Here is a 19023-nt window from a genome sequence, read left to right as displayed (position 1 = left end):
CAAGTAACGACGAGGACCCGACAAAGAACAGACACACAGGTGACACTAAATACACTGGGGGTAATCATAGAAACGAGACACACCTGGGAACAATCAAGGGGAGGACAGGACAACGAAGAGACTTAAGGGGACAGAAAACTCTAAGTAAACACAGAAAGACACAGATCATGACAGTACCCCCCCCTCAAGGGCGGCTACCAGACGCCCAAGAAAAAAAACAAAAACCCAAAAAACCCAACAAGGGTGGGTGGAGGGGTGCCGGACGGCGGGCCAGAGTCCAAACTAACAAAAAAAAAAACAACCCACAGTCGTGGGCGGAAAAACAAGAAGGGTCAAGAGTCCATAAACAACAAAAAAAAAAAAACTACCCACAGGGTGGGCGGAGGCAAAGGAGGCGGGAACCACTGAGGTGGTCTGGCGGTCGTCCGCGGCAGCGGGAACTACGGAGGTGGTCCGGCGGTCGTCCGCGGCGCTGGAGGCGGGAACCACGGAGGCGGTCTGGCGGTCGTCCGCGGCGCTGGAGGCGGGAACCACAGAGGCGGTCCAGCGGCCGTCCGTGGCGCTGGAGACGGGAACCACAGAGGCGGTCCGGCGGTCGCCCGCGGCGCTGGAGGTGGGAACCCCGGAGGCGGTCTAGCGGCCGTCCGCGGCGCCGGAGGTGGCAACGGGGAGTCCCGGGGGCCGCCCACAGACGGCGACGACGAGCCCCCCGAGGCAGGGTCTCTGGTGGAGCACAGGGGGTCTCAGTGGGAACACAGAAGGTCAGGGTCTCGGAGGGAACGCAGAAGGTCGGGGTCTCTGGAGGAACGCAGAGGGTCTCGGGAGTCGGGGTCTCGGGAGGAACGCAGAGGGTCTCTGGAGTCGGGGTCTCGGGAGGAACGCTGAGGGTCTCGGGAGGAACGCTGGAGGTCAGGGTCTCGGGTGGAACGCTGGAGGTCAGGGTCTCGGGTGGAACGCTGGAGGTCAGGGTCTCGGGTGGAACACTGGAGGTCAGGGTCTCGGGTGGAGCGCTGGAGGTCAGGGTCTCGGGTGGAACGCCGGCTGGAACGGCCTCCGGTGCGCCGGCAGGAACGCCGGCTGGAACGGCCTCCGGTGCGCCGGCAGGAACGCCGGCTGGAACGGCCTCCGGTGCGCCGGCGGGTGCGCCGGCTGGAACGCCGGCTGATTCGGCCTCCGGTGCGCCGGCTGGAACGCCGGCTGATTCGGCCTCGGGTGCGCCGGCCGGAACGCCGGCTGATTCGGCCTCGGGTGCGCCGGCCGGAACGCCGGCTGATTCGGCCTCGGGTGCGCCGGCCGGAACGCCGGCTGATTCGGCCTCGGGTGCGCCGGCCGGAACGCCGGCTGATTCGGCCTCGGGTGCGCCGGCCGGAACGCCGGCTGATTCGGCCTCGGGTGCGCCGGCCGGAACGCCGGCTGATTCGGCCTCGGGTGCGCCGGCCGGAACGCCGGCTGATTCGGCCTCGGGTGCGCCGGCTGGAACGCCGGCTGAAACGGCCTCGGGTGCGCCGGCTGCGCCGGTTGGGGGTGCTGGTCCCGGAGCTGGAGCTGGATCTGGGCTGGCGGAGAAACTGTGCGGATTGGGAGGCAGAGGGTTACCTCTCAGCACGGCAGCCGCCGTCAGGCACTCCCTCTCTGCCTCCTGTTGCAACTCCGCCAGCCCCAGATGCGGAAGTCGCGGGATCCATTCGTCCAGCATAATCACCAAGCGTGTGGCTATATTCAGGCGGTGACGGGCAGAGTATGGCCTTGCCACCTCTTCGACATAGTCCTTTATGGTTTTCCGCAAGCCCCCTGGGTCCATGATGTAATTAGCGTGCCTCACCGTACAATTGTTCGGGTCCTTCTGTCATGATATGCGGTGTAGATGGTGGTGAGGCAGACGCAGTGGACCCAGGTAAGATGAATAATGAATTTAATAATGCAACACACAGTCCAAAACAGTCCCAATGCCGGGCAGCACGGCCGAGCTAAAGCCAGGGCTCGACGCCGGTAGCAACCGGTAAACGAGGGATGAAAAATAGACTGGGCACACAGGAACGGAACGACAAACGACAAGGGCGGCAAGTAACGACGAGGACCCGACAAAGAACAGACACACAGGTGACACTAAATACACTGGGGGTAATCATAGAAACGAGACACACCTGGGAACAATCAAGGGGAGGACAGGACAACGAAGAGACTTAAGGGGACAGAAAACTCTAAGTAAACACAGAAAGACACAGATCATGACATGCCAAGCATCCTCCTCAAATAAACTGACAAGAAAAGGATGGAGAATCAAATGTTGTTTTTTTTATGTTTAAGGAATATTGTTCACTTTTTCACTGACATAACAAAGCAATTTTTAATTTGAAAGACACACCTGCTTTTTTTATTTTTTATTTATCACGTACTCGCCTGATTTAAGCAATACATCAGGTAAGATACTGTCTGCTTATGACTGATCAGCATATCCCGACTTAGAAATAAGCTCACCCTTTTCTTTCTAAGTCATATTTAGTTTTTCCAAGTATCTTTTTCTTATTAATAATAGTATGATTGTCAGAGCGCTTGGGTTCCTCAAAGAGAGATTGGAAGGATTTCAAACATAATCATTATTTCTAGTAAGTTATTTCTAATCTTCTGAAAATTCTCTTACTTCCAGAGCCCTGTGTTATATGATGAAGCACGTGTAAAAGGTCGTCACGTAAGATTACCATAGAGATATGCATAGACGGAATGAAAAGGAAATTTTTATCTTCAGATAAGTTATTATTAATCGGGTGGTGGAAGTAATTGGACTGCAGATCGGGTTTTTTCATAGATATAAATACGAGTTTTTTTCTAACATACTCTCATTTTTATTGTAGTACATTTTTGTGACCACATGGGGGCGCCAGAAAGTCTGCTGACCAAGCAGTGACAGACAAGAAATTAATGGAAAGCATTGGACATACACCACCACCTTGGCGTTGATAGGGGTAAGACAAAGTTGATATCAATTTAAAGAGTAATATCATGAATATTTAACATTTAAACCTATATTATTTAACAGCATTCTTTGACAGGCTCATCTACAGGCAAAGCCTTGTTTCCTTGGCTGGCTTTTGTTAGTTTTGCAATAATCCATCACTGTTTCAATAATGTGATGTTATTTCTATAAACGTTGCTGGTAAATGGTCGGTGAGATAAGAATCATTATCCTGATAAAAAAAAAAGAAACCATTTATGCAATTTTCAGAGCACAATCTGAAGCTACACTCTTCACGTCATAATTCTATCACAGTTGGACATGAACTAACCCTGACCTCTTCAGAAGACAACCATAAGCATGACATGCGAGATTGTTTTCATATGCCACAATCAAAAACTTTAATGTATTTTGTGTCGAGTAAAAAGATTATACAGGTTGTTCTCAACATGAGAATAAAAATCTGAAGATTGTGTCTCGTAGAACCCTAACCTCCTGCTGCAGGCACAGCTGCAACATCTGGTTATTTATCTTGTGACTCTTGTGATTTGAAAAAATGGTTTTCCGTTGCAGTTTCTGTTTCAATGCAGCTGAAAAACCACCTCACCCGAGCGCAAAAATGGTCAATCTAAAACGTGATTTTTATTTATTTTGTTTTCATGTGTTTCCATTAAGCTAATTTAGATAGAACGGTCATGTTGGGCCTGGTAATGAACCCTACCAGAGGCTGAACTTGGAGCTGAGACCAGAAAACATCAGGAACAGATGTAAAATAAGTCTGATCTTCTGTCTGCTCTGAATCTTCATCACCTCCATCACCCATGAGGCTGCAGAAGCTCCGTCCTTCACTCTCAGCTGCAGCAACAGCAGCAGCAGCTCCTGCTAAATGTGAGATAATCTCCTGGGCTTTAGCTGCAGCAAGAATCCACCTTAACGTCTTCTAAGCTCTTACTGTCCTTGACTTGGACAGCAGTAAACAGCTGAAGTTGAAGATAAAAGCTTTTCCCACTTGGTATCTCAAGTTTCAATGAGGCCAATAAAATGTATCAACATTTTACCATATCCTTATTCAGGATTTTTTTTTAAAGTGTTGATCTTCAGCTTTGACAGGCAAATGATATTTCTTTTGAGTTTTTATTAATTTCTTCTCCCAACATGCAAAATAAAACGAATATCATCAACTTAAAGGCTTTGAATGATGCCGTTCCTTTTGGATTGATAAGATTATTACAACAAATTCAATGAATCAAATTATTTGGTGAACTTAAGTCAACCTTCCACATGCACACACAAATATTCTGATATGTGTCCCTCAACAACTTGTAGAAAATCCACATAATTTTCATAACCATCTCCTGACCCCATTCTGACTGGATAATTATCCATTCACCTTACAGGAACTGGCAGAACTCGGTTGATTTGATCGGTTTCCCTCCGCAGATCTGGCTTTCAGACATAAACCATACATTTTCAACAAGATGGAGGTCAGTGCTATTCTATAAGCTTGGAGTTATCCTGCATTATCCAGCATAAAAGCAGTTTTGATGTGTGCTTGGGAGCATTCAAAAAATAAATTTGAAATGCTTTATTGATCCCAAAGAAAAATTACATTTAAACTGATGAATTAAATTGCCTGGATGCAGAGCAGGACCAAAGAGCAAAGCTAGAAGGAGGAAGTTCTAACCAGACAGCGATTTAAAGTGGAGATGCTAAAGCTAAAGCCAAGTCATATTATTGTGGAATATCCTCTCTGCTGCCCAGGTATTGAGCTGGACTGCAACAGTCTTCAGTCAGAAGCCTCTTCAGATTTGTTGCAAGTCTGACTGCTCCTTTCTTCCCACAGCGTCACTATCCAGGATTCTCTGAAGATACTTGAATGATATGAGTTAGGACAATAAATTAATAAATCATTTTAATAACACAAACTGCAAGACATAGTGAAAGAGGACAACTTCTGAGTTCTTTGACTTCAAATCAACAGCTAGATGTTTGAATCACTGATGCATCTGAATGTTCCAAAAGCTCAGTGGTGCCAAACACACATCAAAAACTGGTATTTAGAAATGATGAAACAGGGTTAAGTTTTTGGTCAGGCACCAACCTCAGAATTATTGAAGGTCTGGCGTAAAATCTGTGTAAGTGCCAGGAAACTGACAGCGAGGCTGCTACCTTCCTATATGCAAATGTAGGTGTTTCTCCCACTTACTTTGATTCCTCCGGTAGAATTTCAACCTGGCCAATCAGTGAACAGACGGAGAAATCGTGAATGATGACGTCAGTTGCCTGTAGTTTAGTAATGGCAGAGAAGGGAGTGAACAAAGTCGTTCAGTCCATGTTGGCCACACCTCCAAATATTGAATCAACATAAACAGCCGCTTTGTCAGGATGAACACTTCTCTCTTCACAGTGGAGGATGGTTGTTTACAGCGCAGGTCATTTCCGGTAAGCTTCACAGCACACAACTAGTGAATTAAATACTCAGACAAACGTAGCTACCATTGGAAGCAATCATTTCTCAATTTGTCAAGCAAACTTGACAAATTGTGGTCAAATATTCTTGTTAGACCAGAAAGCAGGTTGTTTCTCTGCAACTTGTTGAGGGAGATTTAACCAAATACTTGTGTGAGTCTAAATTTCAACCTGTATATTATTTCAACCTCGTTTGGAGAAAATCCATGGTAAATTCAAACTAGTGCGTCAAATACTTGCTTTGAAATGGTGAAAGCATTTTCTTTCACCGCTTTGGAAAGAAAATGCTGTACGCAAATCTTCACCTTGCACATGTCCGAAGCATTGAATTGCCCAGAACCTTGAGGCGATTTGAAACAGGTTTAAACTAAGATGGCAAAAGGGTTATCACCTAATCAGCTAAAAGTTTAACTTGCCAATTTGTGGAAACCAAGACCTGGCTGTAGTCAGCATCTTTAGAGGGGATTAGTGCAATGGATATTTTTAGGATTCACTCCTGAGTCCTCAGCAGCACCGTCTCTGTGTAAATATAGTGACGGGGAAAAGCATAACGCGCCACAATCTGGGCTGTTCTGACGCTGGCAGCAGGTGACAAAAACACATGAAAACCAGAAGCACGGATTTCAAAAGACATATTTAATTTCCTCCAGCTGATTCAAACGTAAAGGTTTTTGTTTGTTTGTTTGTTTTTTTCAGATTTACACAGCGCATTACTTCATTTTCTTTCATTCATATGTACAGGAACATGATTGCACATTTGAATTATATTCACATAAATGGTAAAAACTCAACTCTGCCTGAGATCTGCCCGTTTAAAACAAATAAAGACCCTGAGACAATCAACAAGAACAACTGGCCTATTCAAAGTCTCTAGACTCAGCTCAACATAAACTATACAATAATTTACGATATCTAACTAGCTTGAGTTTTTTCTTTTTTTACAATCATTAGACTAATAAAAACAGCCCTGAATGATCACAGAGCTTCAGGGCCATGGACAGGGAACTCCTGGTACAGGAATTTATTGCCCAACTCCTCTAAATTGTCCTCCATCATACGCAGAAATGATCTGCTAGTTGTGCACTCTTCTGTCCCAAAACATCCCTGGGCTTCACTCTCCGTCCTTATGTCAAACGTTGCAGCACCAACACAGGAGCGACTCAGAGCGGGGAGGCGTTTGGTATTATTTAATTTCTCTAAAATCATTCTAAACTTGAAATTACTTACATAAAGCTTCCTTTTTCTGTGCATAGATACTTGCACAACTCTATGTACAACACATACAGTCGCGTTTTATAGTTTGTATAAAACTAAGAAGTCAGACGGATGTAAATGCTGTGTTTCGCTGTAACTACGTGGTCTAAAATAATATCGAAAAAAGAATACTACAAATATCTTTGTGGAATGCGGTGGTGGAAGAAAACCCCACTCCTGACTGTAGAAACCCCCTGGTGTTATGGAAGCGTAAATAAACGCAGATATTCCACAATCCAGCAGGACTGATGGATTTCAAAGACTAGAAGACACTTTACATTTCTATCTTTACAGTTGTACATGTAACAACAGTTTCCAAGTGTATTCCCGTGCAAACACCAGTTTACTTTTGCGGTTTCACTGCAAACACTTGTGTGGATAAAAAAAAACAACTTACTGCTAGCAGTCACTCTTGGTCAATGTAGTTGCAAGTCTACAGAATTTAATACGCATGTCTTTAAGAGAAGCTGTGGACCAGGAATGATGTGTAAAATACATCATCATGTCATTGTTCATGCTTTTGTGAGCTCTGTTTCAGGAGCAGCCCACCTCTAAGCCATCAGCATCCTTACAAGCTCTTTCTCTCTGCAAAGATGCCAATCCTTACCCCTCATGAAACATGATCCACTTTTTACACCGATGCTATGGTCCATGAGAAAGCAAATTACTGAGGTGTCAGAAGCCTAACGTGAGCCCGCTCAGAGGAGCGCACACGTGCCGGACTTCTTGTCATCATCTAGACCTCCTGCGCCCTCCTTCCTGTTGGGATCACTGAGTTCGTCGTACAGTCCGGTGTCGATCATCTCCTGCTGCCAGGGAATGGGCACTGCGCCCGTATTGAACTCCTTGAAAAATTTATCATCCTTGGCATCGAACTCAATGCCTTTGATCTCGGAGAACTCTGCGATGTCGCCTGTATCCTTGGCGTAGACGACGTTGGGTTTGGGCACCCAGGGAGGGTCCACGAGCCCTGCCTCCAGGCGAGGGAAGTTGATTGTCTTGAACCACTCGTGCTTCCTCGGATCCTCCATGTTGTTCCTGTTAAAAGGAGAAAAATACATGTGTGAATTCATGTAGATCCAGAATTACCAAAAGGCTAATCACCGATGCTGACACTTATGCCTGATGCCCTGACTAAGGATGATATGAAGAGGCTACTGTTGAGGTAGCAGGGGGCCTTCTGTCCATCCCTAATAACTCCAGAAGAACCTGCTCTTACCTTATGCCCAGGCGCTCATCTATCTTCTTCTTGAGGAACTGCTGGATGATGTCCTTAGTGGCAGCATCAAAGCACTTGTGCTCCCACTTTGGCTCCTCATTGAGAATGCGTCGTTGGACCTCCTCCTTCTCCACTTTCTCCTTTTTGCTCTCAGGGCCTTTGAAAGGTGTGTAGCCTGCCACCATCTCATAGATACTGCAGCCCAGGGCCCACCAGTCCACTGATGTCCGATATGGTGTTTTGTTCAGGAGTTCAGGGGCCATGTAGGCTCCTGTACCAGCCTGGACAGCAGACATAAAAGGTAGGAAATTTAGAAATGTTGAGGTCAACATGATAAAAGTCGAATCGAAGTCGAGACTTCTGACATGTCTGTCAATGAAAGCGTGACATGTTTTAGAGAATGTTGTTAGATCATGGAATACATTTCTGCTTAAGAGTATGCATTTCCAAATGTATATATTGAACTGTCCAATGAAATACCACCTTTCATTCTCCTTCCCTCCTGCCTCTCTCCACCACTTCCCCTTCTTTTTATCTTTCCCTTTCCTTGTGTGACCCTGTTGCCAGCCTTAAAGCCAGGAGCCTAATCCTAATGCTAAGCCTACTAGCTGTCAAGAGTTGTGTGTGTCTGCACCCTGAGTTGTCCTGTCTCTTATATAAGGCCTGGCCATTTCTGGATGTTGTAGCCCCCAGCAGAAATGCATGCAGACATCCAAACACAGAGCCCATTATGCCAGCTAAAGAACATGCGCCACGGACCTGCGTTGAACTATTTCTGTTTGAAACCTCGAGTCAGTCAGTGCACTTACATATCCTAACACCTTAAAGACTATTACTATCAGCCCAAATCATTCCTTTCTATTCTTTGCTCCACCCTCAGTGCAAAGCCATGCAGGTAGGCAATTGACCTGGAATCATTGCCAGTAGCAATCCCCTCAAGAAAACGCACCTGCCTCTTTGCTCATACGTATATAAATGTAGACATTGATTGAGGACCTCGCCATTTGTGCTATTTAAGTCTTTTGCACTGATGATTGGGATTACTGGACACCTTTGGCACCTCTAGATCTGTCCTTCACAAAGATTGAGTTGCCACACATCTGTGATTTGAAGGCCTAGTAGTTTTGTACCAGCACCATGTCACATAGGATCACCCGGTCCACACAAAGGAGGAAAGCAGAGGCAACCTCTGGAATTTTTTGTCTCCAAGATGAAACTGATTGCAAACTATCATGTCTGAACATATGCAATGCAAGTTTTTCTTCAGTCTTTCAATCTAATCAGGGACAGACTTGTGTAATGCTCAGTAAGAGGATTATGGGACCAAAGCCAGGCTTGCCTGTAGGAGGTTAGCCCAGTCACTTTGGCTGACTGGAGAGCATCGCAGAGATCAATAATGAGCTTACTGGACTTTCATAGAGCCGAGAGCTTACTCTTTGCTCCTGCAAGTAAGTCCTGAACAAAACCAGTGGCAATATTGGTCTTCTTTTTTGACAATTGAGGTGAAAAATGTTGCTGACTAATATACTATCAGAATCTTCAATTGTTTGTCTGTTCAATGCGTTTTACTCAAGATTTTTAACAAATCTACCATTGTTTTCAGATATTAGTACATAATCTTATAGTATAGGCACCTACTCTGGTTCTGGTAAGCTGTACTTTTTCAATTTTATCAGTGTGCCCTTCACTTGGGGACCCTCAATGAAGATGAGTTGATTTTCACAGCCGGATAGAACGAATAAAATCTCTCCCCTTAAGACGCTCACAAAAGCATATGTGCTAGTGTATCTCAAAATGGTTGCCTACAAATGTTCAAGCTTTGTCCTGAGTGCTAAAGGATCAAATGAGTTATATAATCGATTGAGAGGCTCTAATTGCAAAGATCTTTAAACAAACCAGTAATCCCTGTCCGGATTTACACTGAAACTCTACCAAAGGGTGACAATATGTCTACATGCTGAAATGAGCTCAACCTTTTCTTTACATTAGCCGACTACCCAGGGACCACTGATCCTGGTTAATTTGGACTTTTTTGTTTCTTCAGAGCGTAAGCTAACAAAAACTACTGCCTTAACATCAGTCATACCATCCCATCCCATACAAGGGATGATTCTAAATAGCTTTCTGTTGTACAGTGTATCAGATGCATTCTCAGTTCTTGAAACCACACAGCCGCAATGTTCGTCTACTCACCATCTGGGTGACAGTTTTTCCGGGAACGACCTCTATTGCCAGACCCAAATCTGAAAGTCGACACTGGCCTTGACTGTCCAGCAGAACATTCTCAGGCTTCATGTCACGGTATACAATATCCATGGCGTGGAGGTGCAGGATGCCAGTGGTGATTTGTGCAGTGTAGTGAATGATGCGTTTCATCTCTATGCCCTTGTCCACACCTTTGCCATCGTATCCTATATTGTAAATGTGGTACTTGAGGTCTCCTCCATTCATCAGGGTCATGACAAGGCACAGGTGAGTCTTGGTGTCATATGCATAGGCCAAGTTGACCAGAAACAGACTGTTGACCTTCTCCAAGATCTGCTTTTCTAAAAGGGCCATTTTTTCACCACCCTTCTTTTTCAGACGCTTTTTACACAACTTCTTGCAGGCGTACATCTGACCCGTGTTCTTGACCTGAACAGCACATACCTACAAGGAATAAAACATTGTTTGGAAAACATGAGGGTTTCTTCATTATGATAGATGCTTAGAACATCTACAATTTCTAGACAGAACCAAAATGTCATCTTCTGGTATCAAGCTAACAGATGCAGCTAAAGACCAATTTATCTATGTAGAATGAATGACCAAAAGCTTTTTTATTTCTTGAACATTTTTCACACTAATGAACAATGTAATGTTTATTATAGAAGGCTTATAAGGTTTTATGGTTATGGTCTATATGTTCTGAGTTTGTGACACCAAGGTCAAATTCTTTGTGCAAACAAACTTAGCCAGAACACTTACTCTGATTGTGAATGTTAAACCATTTCATTAGTATCCCATTCTCTATGATATACTAATCATCAATTATCCAATTATCTATTGGCTTGGGCACAAGGCAATTGAAAAACTGGACGTAGGAATCAACCTAACTTGACTCTTGCTAGCTGATCCTTAGCATCACTTAGCATCACTCTGGAAACTTGTTTTGCCCACATCTTAAACCAAACTTCTAATCAATATCAGTTTTTGTCTTTAGGTAGAAACATGACACAATCAATATATAGACTAAGTCATAGTAACCTCCAGTGTTTTGTTAAAAAATGGACAACATACTAATGAGGGCCATTTGAGGTAGCAGCTATAAGGGTCAGTCATGGTAATCCCTAACTCCAAATAAGTTCCCCAGGGGTCAGCTCTAAGACCTGTGTATGTGAATGTAATGCTAAGCCATTACAGGATAGTAGTGTTCATCTGATGATTTTGTGCACCTTTTATCAGTGATGGCAGATAATGCTTCTGTTTGACAAATATTTCCCTTTTTGAAATACCTCGATGGCTCAAAACAGATAAGTTTTAAATATTTGTTTTTGGGAGTCAATGGCTTCTTATTTTGGCCCTTATTTTCTGTCGGTTCATCAGATTTGATTCTGCACCAACAATATAAATTGTGATTTTATGGCTCATGCTTGTCAGTCAGCTTGAAATGAGGTTAATCCTCAAGTTCACATCAACGGCAATTTATTACGACCAAGAAATGCAAAAATGCCAGTAGGATTTTAGAACTTGAATTTGGAAATCTCATAAAATGACTAAAGTATAAAAGATACATATCTGTATTTAAAAATAAGTTTTCATGCTTACCTCACCAAAGCCCCCTTTTCCCAGAGTCCTGAATTCGTAAAAGTATTTGTCACTGATGGGCTGCTTTTCGTACTCCTTCCACTGAAGGAATTTGTCAAAGAATTGGCTGGCCTGGTATTCTGTAAAAGGCTTGCCTTTCAGAAATTCTCTTACACCCTCCTGGACCTGGGTTTTCATCACCTCTTCAAAGTTGGCATCTGTAACAGACTTGCATTTTTCCGCAGGCTCCCCGGTAAGAAAGGTCAGGAAGGATTTGGAGTCAGCTTTGCAGTACTTTGTCATAATTTCTTGCCGAGCCTTCTCTTTGGTTGCACCTTCAGCGAGGTCCCAGTCATACAGCTCATCCAGGAACTCTGCAGCAAGTTTGAACTCAGGGGTACTAGACAGAAAATCACGGAAAAGCCTTTTCCCTATAGGCTGCCTTTCACAAATGAATGTAAAGTCCTTGTCGATGGCTCCTCTGACGGCAGCACACTGCTCCGGCTTGGGCAGAGACAAGCTCCGGCGGCGCTTTTTCATCTCCTTGTCATCCCCTCCTTGTGCTTTCAGGTAGGCCGTGTTGGCCACCAGGTTATCCAAGCCCCCCATGTCACACATCTTGGCGGTTCTATGTGTTCTGTCCCCCTACGTGACTGGCTTCTTCAGTGGCTTCCCAAGGATGCCCACTTGGAGTTTGTGCGTCTATGCGAGAGTGCACTTCTCTCCCAAAGTCAGCGTGCAAATGAGCTCCTGCACACAGCACACCTGCAAACCTAAGACACACTGACACACCCAGTAATTACTCATTTAGAATTAAATACCAAGGAGGGATTTTGGCTTAAGGATATTTGTGTGGTCTATTCAAGGATGCTGTACACGGAAAGGGAATCGTAAGCGTCTCTGTCGTAAGAGGCTTTGAAGACCTCTATATCTGTCCCTGATTTTTCAAAGTCTAGCAGTGGTCCTTTGGATTCTGTTGACCATGAAGATAACAGTGAGGTGCACAGTAAGATCAAAAGAAAGAAACAACCAGAAACATTTTTTTTTGACATATGTCATGGATAAATTTAAATAAATCTAGTATGTCTATCTGCATTTACTTAAAACATAACAACTGCGAAATTGAATTGAATATTGTGTAGTTATTACCTCATGTTATCACAAGTTATCATTTACATGTGCGCAGATGGAATGGGAAAAGATCTTGGGCATCGTTACTTCCCTCCTGCCTGTCTCACCAGAACATGGACCTCAGTGAGCTCACTTCTAATCTGCTTGCCTTTTTTTTTTTCTATCTCCCCTAACACTCTCTCACCGGCAATATTTACTCTAACTCATCAATGGCCATCTCTTGATCACCGAAAAAGGAAGAACAAAAATCTGCAACACATTTCTAATAATACTGTGTTTTTATTGTCATAACGAAGACCATATTGAGTGAGATAATCTCCAACAACATCCTGGTGTGGAAACAAGCAGATGTTACAGATGTGACTAAAACCAGATGTTTTCCTGCACTGACGGTCTGCAAACTGCAGCTCTGGAGCCGCATTTGGCTACTTGGGGCCCTAATCACTTTGGACAAAGATTAAGTAGAACAGAGCAGTTTTTATTGCATGTGAAATTCAATAAAAGTAGTCTAATAGCAGCTTTTCTATGTAGTTTGGTTCAATAGCTGCAGGTACAATTTCAAGATCAGTGAAGGTGCCACATTCACCTGTTACAACAGTTATGTACAAGGATAAAGCCCATGGCAATGTCCAGCTATGATATTCTTCAGGAAGGAGACCAGTTGATCATCTCAAAAAGGAACAAGGACTGAAAAGTCACACAGTGAGGAAGAATCCATTACTACAAAGGCAATACAAAAAAAAAGCTAAATTATAGTTTGAAATGGACTCAAGGAAAATACTTTACTGTGTTTTGTTTGGCCTTGGCCGCTCTGGGACTAGCCGTTAGCTTCCACCTTCTAGACCATTTAATAAGTCACCAAGATGGCCATCTACTGCATATCAGCTGCTTATCACCTTTTCATAGTACCTGGTTTTAAAATCTCTGAAACAATTTTAATTGTAAACCTTAGACGCCAATTAATATTTTATTCCTGTTTCTACAGGCAATCCCAACGCTTCGTCTATTATAATGTGTGGGCCAATTCAGGTCGATAAACCTGAGATAATATTAGCTAATCCTTTCTCAAACAGTCACAAGCTGTCAGTGTCCTGCAGAAGATCAAAGGCTTTGCTTGCTGTCCACAACCACCAATGTAAGAACTTTTGACCCCCTCGAGTGGCCTGGGAAGACTCCTCACAGATCACCCAGCTTCTAAAAACAGTCAGAGGGATCTGTTATACTTAAGGTCCTCATGAAACCACTTTACTGAGGAAAATAATACCAACGTTTCCTTTTTTTAAATTTTTTTTTAGCTATTTCTTTGTAATTTCTCACTGGCTAAAAGAAAGCTTAAGAATATTTCGATCTAAGAGAGCCAGCGCCCAAATCATTGAGTCAGCCATGACAGTGTGGACTTGTAAATGGATCATAGTGTCAGTGAAGCCCTTAAGCCTCCTGAGTGGATGAAAAGAGGCCATGAGTTTGATCTGTTTCTAGGTCAGGGAGGGAAGAGAACTGTAAGCTGAAAGCTCACAGATCCCTCCGTAAGTTTCACTTTTACCCCACACATGACTTCTGCTGCTCAGTTACTCTCCCACTGGATCTCGGTGCCTTCACAAGTCACTTAGTTACAACGGATCACAGGAGAGAGTGGTTGAAAATAAAGATCTGTGCCAGATAAGTTCACAGGACTGTTTCCAGAAAGGATCCTCTTATGTTTTATTTCAGTTGGTTTTCATGCTTATCTAGTCGCCTGCTGCTTTAACCTTGGGGTAATTAACCTAGCTTGGTGGTTCGTGGAGGGTTGTTAGCAACGGTTAAGATGAGGGAACCACTCTGAGCTCGTGCCTCAGAAGATGTTATGTAGTCTTCACACCGTTTCACTCAATCCTCTTAAGCCCACCAGACAGCTCTACATGGAGATGCAGCACACATCCCCAGCGGAGCAGGGAGCCGAATTAAAGGGATAGTTCAGGATTTTATATTCTGGAGACTGTTAAAAGATTTTAAGCAGCCAGTCTCCTATTCAATTTCTTTTCTTCTTCTGTGTATGTTCTGAGATGTCATCTTTTTAAATGTGTCCTGCACCGCCCTCTGACTGGGAGTGTTATTGTCCCACAGTTTACAAAACAAAAAGGCTTCAGGATCCCCAAGAGTCTCCAACAACTCCAGGAAAACCTGCTACACAGCGCTGTGCAACAGAGTCCTGTTGCCACCAGTGCAGAGCTTGCTCAGTACTGGCAGCAAGAGGGTGCAAGTGTATCTACATGCACAGTGCTTCACAATCTGCTGGAGAACAAGCCTGTTTGCGAAACGGGGAGCAAAGAAGCTCCTTACGTCTCAAGAAAAACATGGAGGACAGACTGATCATCTGCCAGTGTTTCTTCCCTTTTCTTTCAGTATAGTAAGACTAACTATTTCAGTGTAGAGGAAAACTGGAACCTGATCAAAAATATAAATAACCCTTACATGTTTGTAAACACTATATTTCTTCCAAATAAAGTGGAGGCAGGCGGGAACGCTAAGAATAGACCAGTCCATTAGCTTTGGCTGCTTGTGCCCCCTAGGGGGCTTCTTCTGAGTCCTAGACACCATTAATCCTATAAACACTCCTACTTTATGTGTCTCCTGTTCAGATAGGGAGGGAGATGATGTAAGTATTAAATACAAACAAGGCCAAAAATGTTGGCATCCTTACAGAATGATTTTCTTTTGAAGACAACTTTGGAGAAGATTGTTTGACAGGGATGGAATAGTTGATGACAGTTTTAAACCAATTGTAGATCTGATTCTCAAGAAGCAATTATTAACTATGACACATTTAATATGAGAACATTCCTGAAGAAAGCTAAAAGGGGCCTTCCAAAGTGTCTGTATTGGTAAGACGCGAATCACAAGTTCAGGTGGGGAGTAAGGTTCTGCAGGCCTCAAACTGGAGAGTCAAACCTTAAAAAAAAGGACATTTCGTGTATGCGTTTACTGTGTTCTATGAAAATGTCCAAAATTAGCTAAAATACTGAGTGACCTACTCCCTCTGGTATACAAACAGTTTATATGGGTGATAAAATTTGCAAAAATGCTACAGTCAGGTAAAATGATGTCAATATTATATGGGCTATTACTATTATGTTGACAAACATGGACTTAGTCCATTCAATATGTTAAGTTTAGCAATTATATCAAAATTGACCAAACTGCTAATTTTAGCTAAAGTGTTATTTGCATGATGGCTAGCATGTTTCCCTATAGTAACATACTCTATTTATTATGCCAACAACTTTATAAGCTAACTTTAGCTCAAATGCCACAGTTAGCTAAAATGATGTATATACTGTAGCATGTATCAAAATTAGTTATTTCATACACATTTGTGACAGTTTAAATGCTATCATGAGCACGACGGCTCTAACTAGCATATTGACATCCAGTAACATACTTCATCAACAACAGTATATAACTAAATTTAGCTAAAATTGCTATGACAGGCCACACTTACTATATTTTTAAATTGAATGAATTGCATCTTCTGAGTTATAAATTGTACATTTCAATGTACATTAACATTAAAATTATTCCTGCTACTGTAAATACTGTATGTGACTTAGATACAATCAAACAAGTAAAGTAGAAAAATCAAGAAAAACACGATTCAACTGAATCTAAGCAGATATTTAATCACACATGTTAGCAATACAACTATAAGAATTGAGCTGAAATTTTAATGACGTTTAAGTCAGTCAGATTGGTTTTGTGCTCCCTCCCGCCCCCTGCTCAACTTCCCGTTTTGAGGCAATTCTCAACCTCAGACAACTTGACGTTGTCCCTGAAGGGGTCAGCAAAGGAGTTTGATGGACTCATACTCCAACCTCTGAACCAGAGGTGGCATTATGGTCGGAGATGTTGTCAATGTGTGGATCAGTGTTGTCAAAGTCTGGATCAGCTCCAGCACCAGCGATAATTTCCTCCTTAGAGCTTCCAGAGGAAGAGTCCTGTGACTGTGCAACCTCATCGGTTCCGGGGTCTTCCTGTTGCTCCTCAGTCGTCTGCCTCCTGCGGCTGAGCAGCTTCTGCAGATGTAACTTGTTGGTGAAGAAAACGGTGCGCCAGCCTATTTCATTCGCCAGAGACGCCACTTCGTCAGAAATGCTGCAGCAGCGGCGACGCATTGCCCGCTCCCAGAACTCCTCTGACTCGCACAGCTGAAGGGAAAAACACTTCACGGTAGGATACAGCGTCGTAAAAGGAGGATATTCTACCTAAGAGATTTTGTGTTTTTCTGCAACTCACCTGCTGAAACTTGTGTGAGGTCCATGCAAGCTGAACCACATCCTCAAGCTCCAGAAAGTTTATTATCCGTAGAAGGAGGGAGTCAGACAGCCGATCAAGATAATTGTAATGGCCTTCGCACAAAGCCTTGGTGTACTCCAAGACACGATCTCCAAAAACCACTCTGACTTCTCCTGAAGGAGGAGGCCATAGTTTGTTTGTTTTTTCCAGATTATGTGCTTGATATTATTTAGTGCTTGATACAATTAGCAAAACCTTTTTTTTTTTAAAGTCTATTGCAACCAGATGAAACACAATCAGAGACACAATGATTCTACAACAGCAAGTCTTATAGGAAATAAATCTCAAATGATCATTTTCTGCTAATCACATTTTAAATTAAACTGAACAATGTCCTGAGTGATAAAGGAGTGTTTACATGTAGTCGTTCTCGCTTTTGGCTCTTAATCTCTCACCAGATGGCAGGAGCTCCAGTTCACCATGCAGTGTGTGATAGGCGGAGTGAAGAAGGTCTTTTAGTATTTTTGTGTTAAGATTCCGCACAGTATCGGTGATAATCGTTTTTCTGGCTACTTTTACTAAATGTTTGATATTGTTTTTTTCCCCTCCCGATACAAAAATGTTGCCATACCAAAAAAAAAAAAAAAAAGCAAATGTAAAGAATAGATTTGATCATAAAATATTAAAACATAAATGTAATCAAGTTTTTATACTCTCTAAATTGAGAGGAAGCACAAATTTTAGAAATTTGAAATTACCCAGAGACAACTCTACTAACCACTGTTCCATGACTAGTTTTGTCTTTTCTCTTTTGTTTGTTTTCCAGTTATGACAAAACATTTATTTATTTCCTCTGTATTTTAACAAATCTTGATATATAGTTGCCTTACTCTGTAGATCAGCGTCCTCCAAGAAGTCACTGAGAGACTCCTTCACCTCTCCAGGCTTGGTTTGTCTGTCCACCATTCTTGGGGAGATCTTCCACCATCTCCATATTATCTGGACACAGTCAGAGTAAAAGGAGCTCCAGTTCAAATGAGCGAGGGGGAAAAAAAACACAGACTAGTTCTTTTTATTAAATATCAGTGAAGCCCCTTTTCTTCATCTAGACATTTGTGACATATGATGGAACATAAAAACTAAAGTCATGCACAAAAAGTAAGGTCTGTCCACATTTCCACATAAAAACCTACAGAAAAGGATAAAGGTCACTGAAAGAAATCTCAGAATTCTGATTAAAAATAAAAAGTCATAATTCTGGGATTAAAGTCCTTTTTGTCATTTGTATAACCTAACCTAACTATTTCAATTTTCAGAGAAGCTGAAGTTTATTATTATTTTTTTTTTCAGTCGTTAACAATTATCACTGAAATGAACAGAAACGTATGCTTTCCGTTTATCTGTACGTTGTGAAACCTCGCATGAATAGGTTTTTCTTACATTAAATTACTGAATGCAATTCACTTTTTGAAGACTTCTAATTCATTGAGACGCACCTGCTTTTTTTTCTTTACGAGCAGAAAACTGATGGAAAACTTGGAGAAAGTTTGTCTTGCAGCAGGTTTAGCTAACGTTCACTTTATGCTAGCTATTTATCGTTTCGACTTAAAAAATAAAACAAAGGCTCTTCTGTGCAGCACACTGTAGTTACTTACTTCTGACTTGGTGACAAAAAAGTGATAATAATCTTTAATTGGCGGAGGACCCCGTCCACAGGTCTCAAATAATGGATCTGTTAGAAGCGACGCCATGTCGAGAGTGTTTAGGCGTTGCCCTGACAACGCCAGACTCAGTCGGGAAATGTCCTGTTGAGATTCAAGGATTTTTTTTTTTATCGTCATCATACCAGCTCACATTTTTATGTTTACAATACGAAATACGGACTCAAGTCCCAACTTAAGAAACCTGATATACAAAGAATGCACACACACACACACACACA

The 19023-nt window shown here is 42.8% G+C and overlaps 2 protein-coding genes across 2 annotated transcripts; both read right to left on the bottom strand.

Moving 5' to 3' along the window:
• Positions 1–6037: 6037 nt before the first annotated feature.
• grk7a (G protein-coupled receptor kinase 7a) lies at positions 6038–12709 on the bottom strand. Its single transcript, XM_028019627.1, has 4 exons — positions 11703–12709; positions 10089–10544; positions 7896–8176; positions 6038–7714 (listed from the first exon to the last, which is right to left on the bottom strand). The coding sequence occupies exons 1-4, from the start codon at positions 12297–12299 to the stop codon at positions 7375–7377; spliced, it is 1674 nt and encodes a 557-aa protein (XP_027875428.1). The 5' UTR covers positions 12300–12709; the 3' UTR covers positions 6038–7374.
• A 3733-nt stretch (positions 12710–16442) lies between these two features.
• fbxo36b (F-box protein 36b) lies at positions 16443–18975 on the bottom strand. The gene is made up of 4 exons (XM_028019648.1): positions 18737–18975; positions 17972–18080; positions 17082–17254; positions 16443–16993 (listed from the first exon to the last, which is right to left on the bottom strand). Exons 1-4 carry the CDS (start codon positions 18923–18925, stop codon positions 16649–16651), a joined length of 816 nt encoding a protein of 271 aa, XP_027875449.1. The 5' UTR covers positions 18926–18975; the 3' UTR covers positions 16443–16648.
• Between the last annotated feature and the right edge of the window lie 48 nt (positions 18976–19023).

Source organism: Xiphophorus couchianus, chromosome 6 (assembly GCF_001444195.1).
Source record: "Xiphophorus couchianus chromosome 6, X_couchianus-1.0, whole genome shotgun sequence".
NCBI classification, from domain to species: domain Eukaryota; kingdom Metazoa; phylum Chordata; class Actinopteri; order Cyprinodontiformes; family Poeciliidae; genus Xiphophorus; species Xiphophorus couchianus.
Note: the sequence above shows the minus strand (reverse complement) of the source record. Positions and strands in the feature narration are given on the sequence as shown.